Source organism: Galeopterus variegatus, unplaced genomic scaffold (assembly GCF_000696425.1).
Source record: "Galeopterus variegatus unplaced genomic scaffold, G_variegatus-3.0.2 Scaffold973, whole genome shotgun sequence".
Taxonomy (NCBI): domain Eukaryota; kingdom Metazoa; phylum Chordata; class Mammalia; order Dermoptera; family Cynocephalidae; genus Galeopterus; species Galeopterus variegatus.
In genome coordinates, this window is record NW_007727084.1 from 289415 (window position 1) to 306955 (window position 17541).

Here is a 17541-nt window from a genome sequence, read left to right on the forward strand (position 1 = left end):
GAGAGAGGGTGGAACCGGCAGGGCGGTGGATGGGGGGAATGGCAGGTCTTATTTCATTGGTGAGATTGATGTAGGAGTGGAGCCTGGACGGTGGGCGGGATTTAGTCTGCTGGCTTGGGAACTGAGGGGGTGCCGAACAGAGAGACTGGCTTTCTGGGGGTAGTGTGAGGAAAGGGGAATAGGGCGGAGTTGGTCCTTAACCACCCCCTCAAACAGAGCACACGGGACCAGTGCAGGTGAGCCAGGTACAGGAAGACATGGTGATGGTGTTGGTGGACGGTAAGAACACTCCTCCCTCCCCTTCCCCACACTTCTGTCCCTGGATCCCCACCCACAGACCTTATGCCTTTCAGAAACACTGAGCCCTTCCAGACCTTACCCCTGTCCTTGTCCTTCTTAGCTTTTCACACTGAATTTATTGCCTGGTTCCTTAGTAACCCTTTAAGTACTGCTCACAGTTCTTAAAGTCCTCTCTCTACCCTCTTACAGGCTCTCTGAAGCTGGTGACCCCAGAGGGGGCCCCAGTCAAGGGGCTTCGCACACCTGAGATCCCTATGACTGAAGCAGTGGAGGCCGTAGGTATGTGCAGGGATCTGAGGGCCCAGGGTCAGGGGTGGAGGATCAAGTGGTCCCCAAGAGTAACAGGCACTGCTTTTTCCTCAGCTATGGTTGGAGGTCGGCTTCAGGCCTTCTGGAAGCATGGAGTGCAGGTGTGGGCTCCAGGCTCAGATCAGGTAAGCTCCACTCCAACCCATCACATGGGCTTGGAGAACTCTTGAGTGAGGATGTGAAGTCCTGGAGGGGAAGCTTCGAGTTTCATTTCAGACAGATCTCCTTCTCTGCCCCAGGGTCCCTGAGTCCTGGTCTTATCCTGGGCCACGGTCAACCTTGTGCAAGGGACTTTGCTTCTCTCTTAGCTTCTGTTCCCAATTGTAAAATGGGGTTGCTATAGAGATATGTGGATGGTTAAGAGCATGGACCAGGCTGTGTGGGTTGGAATCCAGCTGAGTGACCTTAGACAAATGATTTAACCTTCCTGTGCCTCACTGTCCTCATTTGGAAAATGGAGGGGGAAATGTGCTTATTTCATAAAACACTGTGTCAGACTCTGCCCTTACACTTTAGAATTTTATTTAATTTTCACAATCACCTATCAAGTAGGAATTATGATTTCACAGGTTAGTAATCTGCAGCACAGAGAGGTTAAGTAACTTGCCTGAGGTCATTGAGCTGGAGGGTGTTATTGGCAAGAATGATTATTTCTGGCTCTGAGGCTAGTCATTCAGAGACTTCTCCCTGCTCTCTTTAAGGAAGCTGTGTTTGTGGGGAGAGGGGAAGGGTCTTCAAGACACTGATACACACACACTTTGTTCCCCAGCTGCTGCAGGAGCTGAGAGACCCCACCCTCACTTTCCGCCTCCTTGGCTCCCCCAGGTATGGTCATGGGGAGGGAGACAGATGGGCCTGAAAGGGGACCTTCCGATGTGGACAGGGCATCATCCTGAGGTGTCACCAGCCACCTGTATCTTTGGCCTGGGTAGTCTCTCACCTGGTCTCCCTGCTTCCATCCCTGCCCCCATAGTCAGTTCCCCACACGGCAGCCAAGGGGGCATTTTCATTTCATATTTTTATTTTATTTAGCATTTTAAGTATTAAAAATAATTATTTTAATGTTTTATTTTGACACTATTTTTGACTCACAGAAGACTTGCAAAAAATAATACAAAAAATTCTTGTATCCCTTTCACCTACATTCCTCAGATGTTAGCTTTTTTTAAAAACCACATTATCCCTGTACCAGCCAGCCATAAAAGAAACAAAACAAAAACAGCACATTTGCTTTAATCTTCTTTCATATAAACACACACACATACACATACATGGGAGAGGTGTAATTTTTTTCTGGGTATTTGGGAGTAAGTTGCAGACACCATGCCCATATACCGCTAAATATGTCAGTGTGTGTTTCCTGAATTAAAGCAAGGACATATTCTTACAAATATGTAAGAATGTGCAGCTGACAAAGTCAAGAAAACAGCACTGAGATGTCCCAACCTTCTAATTCACACACCCATTCAAGGCTCACCCGTTGTCGCATTGATGTCCTGTATAACAAATAATGTTTTTCTGCTCCAAGATCCAATCCAGGATCACGGATTGCATTTAGGCATCATGTTTCTTTAGTCTTTAACCTGGAGCAATTCTTCAGACTTATTTTGTCTTTTATGACCTCAACATTTTTGCAGAGTACAGGAAAGTTATTTTCTAGAACGTCCCTCAGTTGGGTTTGAGATTTCCAGGTTTTGCATGTTGGGCAGGAACTTCACAGAAGTGATGTTGTCCTCAGTGCATCATGTCAGGATGTCAGTTTGTCCCATTACAGGTGATGTTAACTTTGATCATTTGTTAAGGTGGAGTCAGCCAGGTTTCTCCACTGTAAAGTTGCTTTTTTTCCCCTTTGTAGTAATAAGTATCTTTGGGGGAGTTTCATTAAGACTATGTAAATATACTGTTTCACACCAGACTTTCAGCCACTACTTTTAGAATCTATTAATGACTGTTGCCTGAATCTATTATTATTAGAATGATTACCAAATGGTGATTTTCTAATTCTGTCATCTTTCTGAATGTATTAGTTGCCACTCTACAGTAGGGAAGAGCTCTCCCTTCACCATTTATTTCTTTATATCAGCGTGGTCTCATGGATTTCTGTTTTATTCTGTGGGTTATAATCTATAAGGGTACTTCAGAAAGTTCATGGAAGGATTCCTATTATCTTTCTTTTTTTAAAGATGACCGGTAAGGGGATCTTAACCCTTGACTTGGTGTTGTCAGCACCACACCCTCCCAAGTGAGCTAACCGGCCATCCCTATATAGGGATCCAAACCCGTGGCCTTGGTGCTATCGGCACCACACGCTCCCAAGTGAGCCACGGGCCGGCCCCTCCTATTATCTTTTAATTCAATTTTTACACAGATTTTTTGAAGTACCCTCATGTTACTATCATCATTCATTTCGAGGCATAAGTAGTCTCAGATTTAGCCAGTGGGAGCCACTTTGAGGAGCCTCTGTACTGTTGTGACACGCCAGAGGGGTCTTTTAAAAATTACTATCTGATCACATCACTTTCTTCTTCTTTTTTTTTAAATTGGTTATGAATATTCATGGGATACAAAGCTAATTGTCACCACTCGTATCCAAGATGATCATGTCACTTTTGTCCTGCTTAAACTCCTCCTATGGCCTCAAGATAAATATTCAATCCTGGCCAGAGCCCACAAGGCAATGACATGTCTGGCCAAGCCCCAGCCTCTCTCCCACCTTAAAGCCTTTGCACAGGCTGTTCTTTCTGCCCAAAACACTCTTCCCTGCCTTTTCACCAAGCTCCTTCCTGAGCCTCCGTCAGGCTCTAGCATCCATTATTTGGGGGAGCCTTGGCTGACCTTCTGGGTTAGGTTTCCCTGTCATGCAGCCCATGCTTCTTTGTACTCATGTAAATCACTGATTCAGGTTGGTCTCTCTCTCTAGACTGTGAGCTCCCCAAGGGCAGGGACCATGTCTGCTCATTCAGTCCATTCTATATTGTGAACAAATGAATTAACAAATGAACTGACTTCTCCCTTTCTTCCCCAGGCCTGTAGTGGTGGAGACACGCCCAACAGATGATCCTACTGCCCCCAGCAACCTCTACATCCAGGAATGAGTCCCCAGGGAGGTGTTAGGAACCAGTCCCTGCACCCCCCTCCCAACACACACACTAGTGGTTATGTCATGTCCTTGTCTCCCAATAAACATGACTTTAGCCTCTGCTGTCATCTTGTTTTTCTGGGGGGTAGGGGAGGCTGAATTTCTGGATGCCCACTCCCCCAAAATTTCAACAACCCAACACAGTGATGCCAGGAAATGTAGCACAGTCTTTATTTCTCCAGTACAAGGTCATCTCCCCTCCAGTTGCCTTGCGGGGAGGGGTTTGGGGGCTAAGGGGGCTTGCCGTGAGAATAAGGCACTTGAGGTGGGGACGGAGGGCCAGGTGGGGGTGTCTCAGCTAAGCTGGTCCTCGTATTGCTTGCGGAAACAATCGCCAGCCGGGAAGAAATCCCAACATCTCTCTTGGTACATCTTCCAGACGTAAGACTCCTAGGGTTGGGGGATGGGAAGAGTCCATTGGTCACATCTTCAAATGCTTAGTATTGATATGAGCTTTTTACTGCCACCTGCTGATTGACCTTATGTGAAAGCTCTCCACGCCCCGCCCATTGTCCTTGCATTAACGAATTAACACTTTCTTACCTGACCCGTGTGTTCTGTCTCATCCTTGTTTATCAGATACATCAGGAAAAACCTAAGGGTGGGAGGGCCGCAGGAGACAGGTCAGAACTACCCTTGCTTTCTGATTGGCTGGCTGGGGACCCACCCACATGGACACCACACCCCCTTCCTCAACAGGCCAAGACCCAGGACCCCGCCCCTGGCTGTCGGCGGCCACGCCCCATCCTCCTGATTGGCCAGCGTGCCCGCTCTCACATGTAATTGGCCAGGTTGTGCTCCTCTAGCGTGTGTGTCTCAAACCCGTGTGGTGTCGTATCGAAGTAGTCGCTGCCGATTCCACAGATGAAGCACTTGGTCTGGGGGTGGCAGGAGACATCAGAGTAGAAGCCCATTTGAACCCCCTAGGGTCCCATAATCCCTTTGGGTCGCCCCCAGGCATGACTAACCTCCATATCCTCCTTCACTTGCTCTTGCTGGTCTCGGAGTTCACCAAAAGCGTCGATGATCAGACCTGGGGTGGCAGCACCAGGTCAGTGCTCAACCTCTGACCCAGTTTAGACTCCTCTGCTCCTGGCTACCTACCTCTGGGCCTTGCCTTCCATCCCCCATCTCCCTAATCTCACCCTGCTTCCTAAGAAGAATATACCAGGCATTTATTGAGCACTTACTATGAGCCAGACCCTGTATGAATCGACAATCCTCATATGAATTGACAATCCTCATAACAACTCTATGAGGTTAGTAATTAATACGTCCATTTTGCAGATGGAGAAATTGAGGTTCAGAGAGGTGATCTGCCCAAGGTCTCACAGGAGGGAAAAGCAGAGCTGGGATACGAATCCAGACAGACTGGAACCTAGGCCTGCACTCTTAGCCCTGGAGCTAGGCTGCCTCTGGGCACTGAGCACCCATTCCCATGACCTCAGCCAGCACTGACCCTGGATGATGGCCAGCAGGATGACAATGACGAAGAAGAAAAAGGTGATGTCGAAGACCACCCGATACAGCTCGTATTCGTCGCCTGCTGGGTCCTCAATCTCGTCCCCGATGCCTCCGCCAGCCCGGACACCCACATACATGTGAAACAGATAGCACTAGGGGATGGGGAGCATATTGGTCACTCATTCAGTCATTCAACATTCACTGAGCACTAACTGGGGCCCTGAGCTAGGCAGGGTTGAGGACATAGCAATGACTAAGACGGCCCTGGGCCCTGCCCTCATAGGGCTCACAGATATGCCATCAGACAGTTACAGCCCAGAAATGGTCAGGGCTGTGATAGGAAGAGCACAGGCAGAGGGTTCAGGACCAGGGTGGGGGAGGCACAGGCAGAGGGTTCAGGACCAGGGTGGGGGAGGCACAGGCAGAGGAGTCAGGCCTGGGATGGGGAGGCACAGGCAGAGGGTTCAGGACCAGGGTGGGGGAGGCACAGGCAGAGGGGTCAGGCCTGGGATGGGGAGGCACAGGCAGAGGGGTCAGAGAGGGAAGGCCCAGTGTGATCAGAGCCAGGGAAAGCACAGGAAGCTGAGAGCCTAGTGTATGTGTATGACCCAGCCTAGATGATCAGGCGAGGCTTCCTGGAAGAGGGGACATATGTGAGCTGGAACTTGAAGGAGGTGTTAGGTGAAGGGGTGGTGGGAAAGAATGTTCCAGGCAGAGAAAATCACACGTGCTATGCCACAGTCAGGGAGGAAAGAATCTTGCTGCTGTGAGGAGGAACTGAAAGAGATCTAGTGAGGCTAGAAAATAGAACTCCTGTGAGTGAGAACAGAGACAGATTCGGCAGGGCCTGGTTACAAGGCTCTGAAGCCCTTGGCTCTGCCAATGGTCAGGGAGGACTTCCTGTAGGAGGCAGCATTTAAGTTGAAAGGTGAGGCATCAAATGAAGGGGAATGTGTGGGTCAGGCCTGGGGTGGGAGGTAGAGAGAATGGCAGGTGCAAAGGGCTTGAGGCAGGAGGAAACATATGGTCTTTGGAGAACTGAAAGAGGACCAGGCAGCCAGAAATCAAAAAGCAAGAGGGATTGTGGTTAGACTGAGGGAGGGCCAGCTCTTCTCTGGCTTTGTAAAGCCATGGTGGGGGGGATTTGACTTTATCCACAGGGTGCTGGGGAACCACGAGAAGGTTCTGAGAAGATGGGGGGGACACGGTCCACCTGGCACTTGTGAAGACTTTATACTTGTTTTTCTGTTTCCCCAGGAAGTGACAGAACCTGGCTGTCTTGGGTAAGAGATAAGGCCAGTGATTGTGATGGGAACGTGGCTATGGTGGGAAGACTAGGTCATGGTGGGGCCTCAAATAACAAGCAGAAGAGCTGGACTTTGTCCTGAGAGCAGGAACCCCTGGAGCCAGATTACAGGACACCTTCTGAGATAACCCCTGAAATAATTCTTTCAGTTGAGGCCAATATCTCTAGTAAGTTAAAATCAGTTTGGGGTATGACCACCATTATTAGAATAGAAGAGAAAACATAAACCTGCATGGCACACTGGTACTTTGGGTGAAACTTTTTTTTTTTTAGGAGGGTCTGAACCCTTGATCTTGGTGTTACAACACTGTGCTTTAACCAAGTGAGCTAATCAGCCAGCCCCCTGGGTGGAATTTTTAATTACAGATAATGATGGTAGCAGCTAACATCTGTGTAATCCTTAATACATGCCAGGCGCTATTCTAAGACTTGGAGCACCTTTTAGTTCTACAAGACAACACTGTGCTTTAACCAAGTGAGCTAATCAGCCAGCCCCCTGGGTGGAATTTTTAATTACAGATAATGATGGTAGCAGCTAACATCTATGTAATCCTTAATACATGCCAGGCGCTATTCTAAGACTTGGAGCACCTTTTAGTTCTACAAGCAACCCTATGAAGTAGGCGCTATTAATATACACCCATTTTACAGGTGAGGCCACCACGGTGCAGGGAGGAGGTTAAGTAACCCGCTGAAAATCACAGGGCTTGTAAATGGCAGGAGCACTTTGCCCGAGCACCTTTCCAATATAAAACTCTTGGTGTTTGTTTGTTTCTTTGTTTTGCAACTGGCTGGCATAGAGACCTGTGGTGTTATCAGCACCACACTCTAACCAGCTGAGCTAACTAGCCAGCCCCTCAATAATAATCCTCTTAAAAGCTCAAATAATCCTGAAACAATGGTTAACATTGTGGAGCACTTATAGGTGCCTGGCACTGTTCAAAGTACCTTACATGGACCGGTTCGCCGAACGCTCACAAGTCCAGGAGGAAGGTACGATGACTAGCCCCACTTACAGATGGGAAAACGAGGGGTCAGCAACTTGCCCCAGAGTGCTGGGGGACGGGCTCACCGTCATCATGTCATCACACTTCATGTCGGGCTCGTCCTCATCCTCACTCTTGTTGTAGAACTTGCGGAAGAAGTTGAAGGCCACCACCGTGTACAGGTAGACCACCACTGCCAGGAGGCCCACGGTCATCACCAGCTGGGGGCAGGCAGGGGCGGGTCAGCTCCACTCAGCTTTCCTCTCCCCCGTGCCCATTCTGAATCCTTACCCATGTGCCCGTGGCCGTGTGGCCCTCACCCCCTGGGCCTCACTGCCCACACTTGCCCGGGCTCGGCCCACCCAGCCTTGTCCCCACCCTCACCCCCGCTTCCTGGCCCTCGCCCCTCCACCCCTACCCAGACTACCACGCTCTTCCCTGCCAGGCTCATGTCCCTTATCTAGGTCCTCTCCACACCTGCTTCCCATTGTGGGTGACAGAGGAGAGGATGGTGCGCAGCGTCTTGACCCCCATGGCAATATCCAGGAGGTGGGCGGCGAAGAAGAAGTTGTTGTAGTGTCCCAGGACGGACATCACCATGTACCAGCCCAGGTACAGGAAAGACTGCGGACACACAGGGAGGGGTCAGGGAGCATGCAGGGGCACCCGGGGAGCACTCCAGGGGGCAGGGAGCACTTGGGAGGGCCGGGAGTGCTCTGGGGATCAGGGTACCACCTCTGGTTAGGGAGTATGTGGGGGACCAGGAGTACAGGAGAGTAATGGAGCACTCTGGGTGAGAAGGTATCGGAGGGGAGGTGGGGAACCCTTTGCAGAAGGAAGTTGTCAGGGAGCCCAAAAGCACTCTAAGGGAGTCAAAGGATGTTCTGGGGGACAAGGAGCCTTGGGGAACGCCAGAGGGTACCCTAGGATTAGAGGTGCACAGGATCAGAGGTATATTCTCTGGTCGGGGACATCTGGGGTGGAGCCCCCAACCCTCCTAATGCCCCAACCCTGCTGAGTCCCTCCCCCATCCATGGGCCCCTCCTCACATTGTCTGTGAAGATGACCCCAAACTTCCAGATCTGGTACTTGACATCGATGGACATGAGCCTGTGTGCAGGGAGTGGTGGGGAGATGGCCAGTGCCTGCGGGTCAGACGCTGGCCACCTCCCTGCCTGCCCCAGACCTGTGCAGCATCAGCCCTGGCTCACCAGGTCAGCAGTCCTGGTGGCGGGTCTGGCTTGCGCTCGTTGTGGGCTGTGATCTCCAGCGTGGCCAGATCCATGCCCAGCAGCTCGGCAATCCGCTCCCGCCCGTAGATGTCCCCATGTTTGTCCAGGACCTGCCCAAGAAAGTGTCAGGCCATGCAGGCAAGTCTGAAGTGGGGGTGAATGTCATGGCCCATGGAGGGGTCCTGGGGACTCTGAACTTTGTGAGAGAAATTGGGGGTGCATTTTTCTGGGGAGAAGGGCCAGAGCTTTCTTCAGATCTTCAGGGGAAGAGTCCAAAAGTGATAAAGGCCCAGCTGATTCATTAGCCAAATTAATTACAATTTATTACTTTTACATAGGTACACAAAGAATCATGTAATTAGGCCCCCTTGTCTGTGAACTTCCCTCCTCCCACTCCCCCCTTCACTCTATTCCAGCCACGCGGCCTCCTCACAGTTCCTGAGCTACATCAGGCACACTCCTGCCTCAGGCCCCTCGCACGGGCTGATTCCCACCTGGCTCATTCCCTCACCTCCTTATCAACTAGTGTGACTTTTCCTGAGCACCCTACATAAAAGAGCGATCTCTCCTGGCTAACACACACCCCAACCCTCTTCGCCACTCTTTCTTTTTTTTTTTTTTTTTTTTAGCTGGCCGGTATGGGGGTCTGAACCCTTGACCTCGGTGTTACAAGCACTTTCTTTTTTTTTTTTTTTAAAGATGACCGGTAAGGGGGTCTTAACCCTTGACTTGGTGTTATCAGCACCACGCTCTCCTGAGTGAGCCACGGGCCGGCCCAGCACTTTATTTTTTTCTACAGGACTTATCACCACCTGCACATTGTCAAAGTGTTCATCATCTATCTTTCCAACTGGAATGTCAGAATCACTGTTTTGTTTGCTGCTGGATCCCAACTTCCTAAAACAGTTCCTGGCATCCAACAGGTGCTCCATAAACACTTACTGAGTGAATGAATGATAGTAACAGCCAACGCCTTTATCTAGAGTTTTCTTATGTGCAAGTTTCTGCTCACATAATAGATCATATAATCCTTACAATAACTCTGTAGGGTTGGCCCTATTATTACCCCACTACGAACATGAGGGAAACTGAGGCACAGAAAAGTTCACAAGCGAGGAGTAGAAAAGCAGGCAGTCTGGCTCCTGAATCTGTGTGCTTAACTGAGTGCTTAAAACAGCATTGCCCACTTCCTCCCTCCAACAAATATTTATCGATATTCACTTTGTGCCAGGCACTGTGCTATCCACTTTACACATATCGTCTCATTCAGGAGAGGGAAGTGTGATCGTCATGTCCATTTCCCCATGGGGAAACTGAGGTGCTCCTCAGAGAGGCAATGCCCCCTGCCCAAAGTCACACACAAAGCAAGTGGTCGGCAAAGCTGGTATGACCTGGTGGCAGCAAGGGACCCAGCCCAGGAGGCTCTTCCACCTCCCTGTTCACGTCCTCTCACCTTCCGCTTGACAAACTTGTCCCAGTAGTTGCTGGGGAAAGACCTGCCAAGAGAAAATGACTGTGAGATGTCACAGCAGAAGGGATCAAGTGCCACCAGCCAGGCCAGGGTTTAAAATTCCAATGCTTTCTTTAAAGGGGACCCCACACCACGGGGACCCCACTGCCATCTTTGGTGGAGCTGGGTGAGGCAGGGGATTTGCATTAGAGGCAAGTGTGCAAAAAAACACCAGAATTGCACTCTGGTGGGAAGCTCTTGTACGGCGATGGGTGGCGAGGCGTCCAAGCTGGCAGCCTGACACCACACCCATCCCAGTGGCACACGCTGTATTATTTCACTTTGATGATTCTGGCCCTTTATTTGCCAGTGTTCTTTTTTATTTTTTAAAGATGACTGGTAAAGGGATCTTAACCCTTGATTTGGTGTTGTCAGCACCATGCTCAGCCAGTGAGCGAACCTATTTGCCAGCGTTCTGAGTGACAAGTTGATGACCTAGCATCCTGCAAAGGTGGCCAATATGTTTTGTTTTTGAGGGGGTAGAGTGAAAATTTATTATGAATTCAAGGATTTAGACCTATTTAAATTGTTTCATTTCACCGCACTTCCTAGCCCTGTTGATGCTCAAATTGTCCTTGATTTGTCTGGTGGGAGCCCCTTCTAGCTGGCTTCTGTTTCCTTCCAGCATGTCCCCATTTTCATGGAGCATATCCTTACTTTCTTTCTTTTTTTTTTTTTCTTCTTTGTTTTTATCCTTGCTTTATGACCCAACAAGACAATCCATGCTCATCTTGTATGTCCCCTGCCCCAGCCCTGAAGGCTGCCGTTTCTCCAAGGAGCCTGGTTTCTTTTCATGGGAAGTGGTATATAGGAGCCAAATTTCAAGTGGACACTTTTTTTTTTTTTTTAAAGATGACCGGTAAGGGGATCTTAACCCTTGACTTGGTGTTGTCAGCACCACGCTCAGCCAGTGAGCGAACCGGCCATCCCTATATGGGATCCGAATCCGGGGCCTTGGTGTTGTCAGCACCGCACTCTCCCGAGTGAGCCACGGGCCGGCCCTAAGTGGACACTATTTTAAACAGCTCTCTCTCTCTGTTAAACACATGTACCTGAATGTGTGTAAGTTACATGTGCCTTTGACAATGACAGTGAGACTGTAGGATGTGCTCAGTGTGGCTTATCTCCCTTCCTCTACTAGGCAGGACCCCATAATAATGTCCAACCCTCATCTAAAACTTACCGTGTCCCAGAAACTATATTAACTCATTTAATCACTACAAGATCCTTGTTATTATTTATCCCCACTCTACAGATGAGGTAACTGAGGCACAGAGAAGCTAAGTGACTTGACCAAGAATTCCCAGCTTGGGTGTGGTCAACCCAGGGTTCGAATCTGACCTGGAGTTCTTATTCTAGAGATGTTTCCTTCTAACAATGCAGCCCTGCTGTGTAAACAAATGAAATGGGACTTGATCTGGGGGAAATGGGACTTGGGCTGGGGGTGTGGATTGGGGGTCCGGAATCCCCCCACATTGCCCTCATGCACCCTCATCCCCTCCCTGGGTCCAGTTTAAAAACAAAATGATTTTTTCTTTCCCACTCAGAGCACCTGGGTGAGACTCACACCTGAGGGCAGGGTTTAAAATGCAGGTTCCTAGGCTCTACCCCAGACTCACTGAGCCAGAACCTCCAGGGCTGGGGCCCAGGAACCTCCATGTGTCCCAACATCCTCATAGGTACTTTAATGCATAAGAAATGTGTCTATTTTATGGAGAGGAAGACTAAGGCTTGGGGAGGATGAGGCAGGGCCGGCAGGGACTGGAACCCTGGTTTTTTGAGGTCCAGGTCTGGACTGGGGTGGAAGTATAACTCCGCTCCCCTGGCCACCCTGAGGTGGGGGCCATGCCCTTACGGCGTGTTGAGCACCAGTCGGTCCCACTGCCCCTTCACGTCATCATCCTCAGGCTGCTCCGTGATGTAGAGGCCATCAAACTCCAGCTTTCGGGCCAGCTCCTTCTCCCGCTTAAAGATCACCAGGGGCACCTAGATTGTGGAGAGAGACAAAGGGGTGGGCATCAGGCACCTCAGTGAGACCACAGCCTCAGCAGAAGCCACGAGATCTTGCTGTCACCTGCATGAGACACCACATTAGAAGATCTTTCCCAGAGCAATCAGGGCAGAAATGGGAAGGCACAGGCAGAGGGGTCGGGGATGGGATGGGGAGGCACAGGCAGAGGGGTCAGGGCAGAAATGGGAAGGCACAGGCAGAGGGGTCAGGTTGGGATGGGGAGGCACTGGCAGAGGGGTCAGGGCAGAAATGGGAAGGCACAGGCAGAGGGGTCAGGGCTGGGATGGGGAGGCACAGGCAGAGGGGTCAGGGTGGGATGGGGAGGCACAGGCAGAGGGGTCAGGGTGGGATGGGGAGGCACAGGCAGAGGGGTCAGGGTGGGATGGGGAGGCACAGGCAGAGGGGTCAGGGTGGGATGGGGAGGCACAGGCAGAGGGGTCAGGGTGGGATGGGGAGGCACAGGCAGAGGGGTCAGGGTGGGATGGGGAGGCACAGGCAGAGGGGTCAGGGTGGGATGGGGAGGCACAGGCAGAGGGGTCAGGGTGGGATGGGGAGGCACAGGCAGAGGGGTCAGGGTGGGATGGGGAGGCACAGGCAGAGGGGTCAGGGTGGGATGGGGAGGCACAGGCAGAGGGGTCAGGGTGGGATGGGGAGGCACAGGCAGAGGGGTCAGGGTGGGATGGGGAGGCACAGGCAGAGGGGTCAGGGTGGGATGGGGAGGCACAGGCAGAGGGGTCAGGTTGGGATGGGGGAAAAATAAAACAGAGGCAGGTATCAAGGGGTGGAGGGGGGCAAAGAATTGCAGGCAGAGGCAACAGCATATGCAAAAGTGTTAAGCCCAAAGGACTGCGTTCATCCAATAGTTAAGGATCAAGAGCGTAGTCCAGGATCAGTTCCTCAGCTATGATCTGCATCAGTTCCCACTCTGAATATCATCCTCGCTGAAGACCCCAATCCTGTACCCAGTTTCCCAGCCTGTATCCCAACCCAGGTCCCTTCTGTCCAAGCCACTGTGAGGACCCCCTGTCCCACGTCCTCTCAGCCACCTCCTTCCCTTCCACAAGCCCCCCTACCCCAGAACCATGGCCATGGCCCACCTTGAGGCAGTTGTAGCCAATGATGCAGAGAAAGGCCACCAGTGTGTGCAGCAGGCTCAAGCACCGCAGGGCAGGCTCCATATAGCCCGTGCTCTCCTCCAGGAAGTAGTACACCATGTTCTCATCCTCATCGCCCTCTGCCTCCTCACCGGCCCCTGAGCCCCAGCCAGAGCTGCCACCAGACCCTGCACCTGACAGGTCCCCAGCTGCTGAGCCCTCCATGTCATCCTCCCCTGGTGGAGAATCTGAGACCTGAAGTGGGACAGAGGTCAGTCAGAGCAGGACCCCAGTGTCCTGGCACCTGGCCTGCCACACCCAGACCCCACTAACAAAACAGTCACCACTCCTGAGATTGGACTGGGGCCACAGCAGATACAGTCAAAGCAGGACTGTCAATCAAGATTGAGGTGCAGGCCCAGGACCTTAGCTAACAAATCAGATTCTGTCCTGGGACTTTGCCTATTGAATTGAGTGACAGGCGGACTGAAAACAGAGTTAATTCATCTTGATAGTGGAGCCCTAAAGAGACCGACCACTAATATTAACACTTATACCAAAATTAGCAGTAGCTAACATTTATACAGCACTTTCTATATGCCAAGTACTATACTAAGTGCTTTACACATAGTAATCCTCTTTTAATCCCCACAGCTCTAAGAGGTAGACACTGTTACTATGCCATTTTACAGATGAGGAAATTGAGGCACTGAGAGGTTAAGCACCTTGCCTAACATCGTGCAGCCAGTGAGTGGTGAAGCCAGGACTCGATCCCACCAAAGTCATACTCTGATCTCTCTCTAGTCTGTCTCTGTCCTGTTACCTAAACCCCTGGCAAGACCCCAAGGGTCCCTTTGTCCTTCAGGAGGCCTGGCTCTTAGCCCTTTCCTTCCATTCTGTGAGCTGCCCATTTCCTCCTCCCCACAAACTTTTCTTTAGCTTACGTGAAGGCAAAGGTGTTGAATCAGTAGGTGTTGCAGAGGCGAGAGCCTGCACCCAGCACACAGGGCTAGCAAGTAGCAGAGCTGCGCAGGGAACCAAGGTCGCTCTCCTACTCCAACTTTCACAGATACTTGGATGTCTGACCCAGTTGGACCCAGATGCCCCCAGTCACCCCCATGAGGGTCCCAAGATCCAGATGTCCAGCCTGAACCCTCCTAAGAACCCCAAGCCCAACACCCTGTCCATTCACTGAGGGGCCCTGGGACCCTATGGGGGGGGGGCTAAGCCTCCTGCCCCACAGCCTGGATAAGGGCCTGCTTCTCCCAGTCCTTCATGACCAGCACCTTATAAAACAGCAAGATGAAGTTGATGGCAAATGCCAAGAAGAGGGCAAGGAACCGCAGGGTATAAAAGTTCCGGGAGAGGTAGTTCTGAGGGAGGAGAGAAAGAGAAAGACAGAGTTCACAGTCCGGCCTCTTCCCTGGAGATTCATCCCATTATTTACCCACAGTCAAACTACCTGGGTTCTCAATATCCGGTCCACAATCTCCTATTTATTGAGGGCTTGCTGTATACCAAGACCCGGCTAAGGGCTTTATATGCATGAATTTGTTTAATTCTTACCACAATCCTATGAAGTGGGTACTGATGTTATGCCCAGTTTACAGATGAGGAAACTGAGGCTCAGGGAGGTGGTGTCTTGCTCAAGGTAACATAGACAAAGAGTGGCAGTCCTGGGACTTGAATGCAGGCAATCGGGTTTCAGAGTGCACACTCCCAAGCACTCACATGCTGCCTCTGGCGTGAGGTTACCCTATCTGCTTTTCCCCAGGCAAGGGCCATCTTATTCCACCTCTCCCTTCCTCTTTTTCTCTCCACTTTTCCCACCACCCCTCATTCTTCCCACAAATCTTCACCGAACCACCTTCTGTCCTACATGCTTCCTTCACCCCCACACAGCAGGCTGGGCCTGGGGAGAGGACAGAACAGATGGAGCCCTGGCCCTGCCTCCCGAATGCCCTCCCTCCTTCCTGGCCCGCGTGAGGAGATGAGCTCTTCCCCAGGAATGGGGAGAACTCATACCTCCACAGGCGGAGCTGGGGCTGGGGTGGGGGGCTCAGGCCCAAAGGGCTAAGAGCCAAGAAACAGGCCATGGCTGGAAGACTAGGGCAGTGGCCTCAGTTGAATTTAGCTGTGCGTAGAGGATAGGGGTGAGCAGGGGGCCCCAGATGAGCACAGGTGTGGAGTTGGAATCAGGATCATGAGCAGGGAGAGGGTGAGGAGTCAGGTGAGGGCCACCTGAAAATGCTGCCCTATGCCCAGGTCCTGGCTGTGTTTGTAGACATTGCTGCCCTCTCCCCAGCCTGTGTTCCTCTCAGAGATGAGCCTGGTACAGGGGAGCTCCAGAACAGGGCAGGGGGAGGAGGTAGGTGTGGGAAGTGGGTCTCCGTAGAAGAAGTTTCAGCATGCCCTTGCTGGGTCCTTACCAAGAATTTCACCCTCTGCACTTCCAACTCTGCCCAGAATTCGCTTCCAGCTTCCTCCTTCTTTGGAGGGGGTGAAGGAGGTGCTGTCTTCTTGGGGGGCTCCGGTGGGGGCCTGGGGACTTCTTCTTTCTCCCCATTCTCAGCACTGGATGGCAGAGGACAGAGAAGTCAGGAGATACCTGGGCAAATCACTCATTCTTTTTTTTGGGGGGGGTAGCTGGCCATTCATTCTTTTGTTCATTCAAAGCCATTCACTGGAGGTCCACCCTGTGCCTGGCTCAGGTCTGGATGGTGTTGGGGACACAGGGTGATGAGACAACCTCAGGCCCTGTCTTCCTTGGGCTCTAGTCCAATGGGGGAGACGGACAGTGACAGTGTCATCAGGCAGCGACAGCCCAGAGTAATCGGGACTGGGCTGAGGGAAACTGAGGGGGTTGTGAAAACCTGGAGGAGACACCTCCTCAACTTAGGAGGGCAGCAGATATCAATGTAAGCTTCCTGAGGGAGACATGTGAGCCAGGATGGAAAGAATGGGGAAGACTCAGATAAAGCACACGGGAAAGGTGTTCCCAGCAGAGGAAATGACACACACAAAGGCCTGGCAGTAAGAAGGGAGTATTCATTTCTCTATTCCCTTTCATGGAGCCTCTCCTCTGTGCCTGGGTCTGGGCTGGGTGATGCTGAGGACATAGGGTGACCAGGACAGCCTTGGGCCCTGACCTCAGGAGGCTCCCAGTCCACGAGGGAGGCACTCACTCTGCTTTCTCTGGCTCGGGCTCAGGCTCCGGCTCGGGCTCAGGCTCCGGTTCTGGAGGCAGCTCCTCTTCCACTCCATCCACCTGCGGGCAGGCGGGGTAGGCATGAGGGCCGAGCCGCACCCCAAGTGCTTCTCAGTGCCGATCTGCCTGTTCTCCTCTGCCTCCCTTTCTCTTCATTTCCTCTGGGTAATCTAAGTTTTACACTTGCCCCACCAGGAGGAAGGAAGATCGTGAGTCCCATTTTACAAAGAGGAAACTGAGACTCAGAGAGGTGGAGAGCCTTGCCCAGAGCACTGTGCAGGATCAGGCCGACTCCAAATGGAGCTCTTCTCCTCCATGCCTTCCCATCACCTTGGCAACCGCACCCCACCATGGCATCACAGCACCAAGGGCCTGAGCATGCTTCGCGCGCCTTTCCCACGTGGGCTACTTCATTCCCCCACAACTGTGTGTGTCTGAGGGTCGTTCCTAGCGTCCCTGACCCTGTCTTGGGTCTTTGTAGTCCTGGTCTTTTTCCCCCTCTACTTTGGTCTCTGGGTCTCTTGCTCTCTCCAGCTCTCCAGGTGTCTTTTTCCCTTCCTCCAGGCCTCCATCTCCGAGGCTCTTTCTCTGTGGCCCTCTACCCCTGTGTCTCTCCCTGAGGGTCTCCGTCTCTGCAGGCGTCTCAGGCTCGCTCTGGCCACGTCTCTGCTCTCTCGTGCGTCTCCACCCAACCCCGTCCCCGTCCCCGAGTCTCTCTTCCTCCCTCCCACCCCCGATCTCCCCGAAGTCCCGCCTGCCCTCTCACCCCCAGCTTCCTCTTGAGGATGGGGGAGCCCTCGGGCGTGGGCGGCTCCGCCGGCGTCATGTCACCCATGTCTCCAAGACCGCCAGCCCCTTCGGGCCGGAAGGGACCCCCGTCGGCTCCGGCTCCGGCTCCGTCGGCGATGCCAGGCACGGCCTCGCGCGCTGCCGCCTCCTCCTCGCCCGCGCCCTCCGCTGCGTCGCCCGCGCCCTCGCCCGC

General features: G+C 52.2%; 2 protein-coding genes across 2 annotated transcripts in view; one reads left to right on the plus strand and one right to left on the minus strand.

Annotated features, from left to right (window-relative positions):
* The window catches only part of MAP4K1 (mitogen-activated protein kinase kinase kinase kinase 1), a 16883-nt gene extending 13072 nt beyond the window's left edge, over nt 1-3811 (plus strand). Inside the window, 5 exon segments of the mRNA XM_008573948.1 lie at nt 217-279; nt 490-579; nt 664-734; nt 1379-1434; nt 3635-3811. Of these exon segments, the coding sequence (XP_008572170.1) occupies nt 217-279; nt 490-579; nt 664-734; nt 1379-1434; nt 3635-3704 (350 nt within the window). The 3' untranslated portion in view covers nt 3705-3811.
* An 84-nt stretch (nt 3812-3895) lies between these two features.
* The window catches only part of RYR1 (ryanodine receptor 1 (skeletal)), a 123255-nt gene continuing 109609 nt past the window's right edge, over nt 3896-17541 (minus strand). Inside the window, exons 90-105 of the mRNA XM_008573955.1 lie at nt 17326-17541; nt 16537-16619; nt 15781-15925; nt 14638-14724; nt 13355-13606; nt 12102-12232; nt 10190-10232; nt 8716-8846; nt 8554-8614; nt 7982-8128; nt 7591-7725; nt 5208-5364; nt 4717-4781; nt 4526-4626; nt 4292-4343; nt 3896-4138 (exon numbers count right to left, since the gene is read on the minus strand). Of these exons, the coding sequence (XP_008572177.1) occupies nt 4043-4138; nt 4292-4343; nt 4526-4626; nt 4717-4781; nt 5208-5364; nt 7591-7725; nt 7982-8128; nt 8554-8614; nt 8716-8846; nt 10190-10232; nt 12102-12232; nt 13355-13606; nt 14638-14724; nt 15781-15925; nt 16537-16619; nt 17326-17541 (1902 nt within the window). The 3' untranslated portion in view covers nt 3896-4042. The remainder of the gene's footprint in view (nt 4139-4291; nt 4344-4525; nt 4627-4716; nt 4782-5207; nt 5365-7590; nt 7726-7981; nt 8129-8553; nt 8615-8715; nt 8847-10189; nt 10233-12101; nt 12233-13354; nt 13607-14637; nt 14725-15780; nt 15926-16536; nt 16620-17325) is intronic.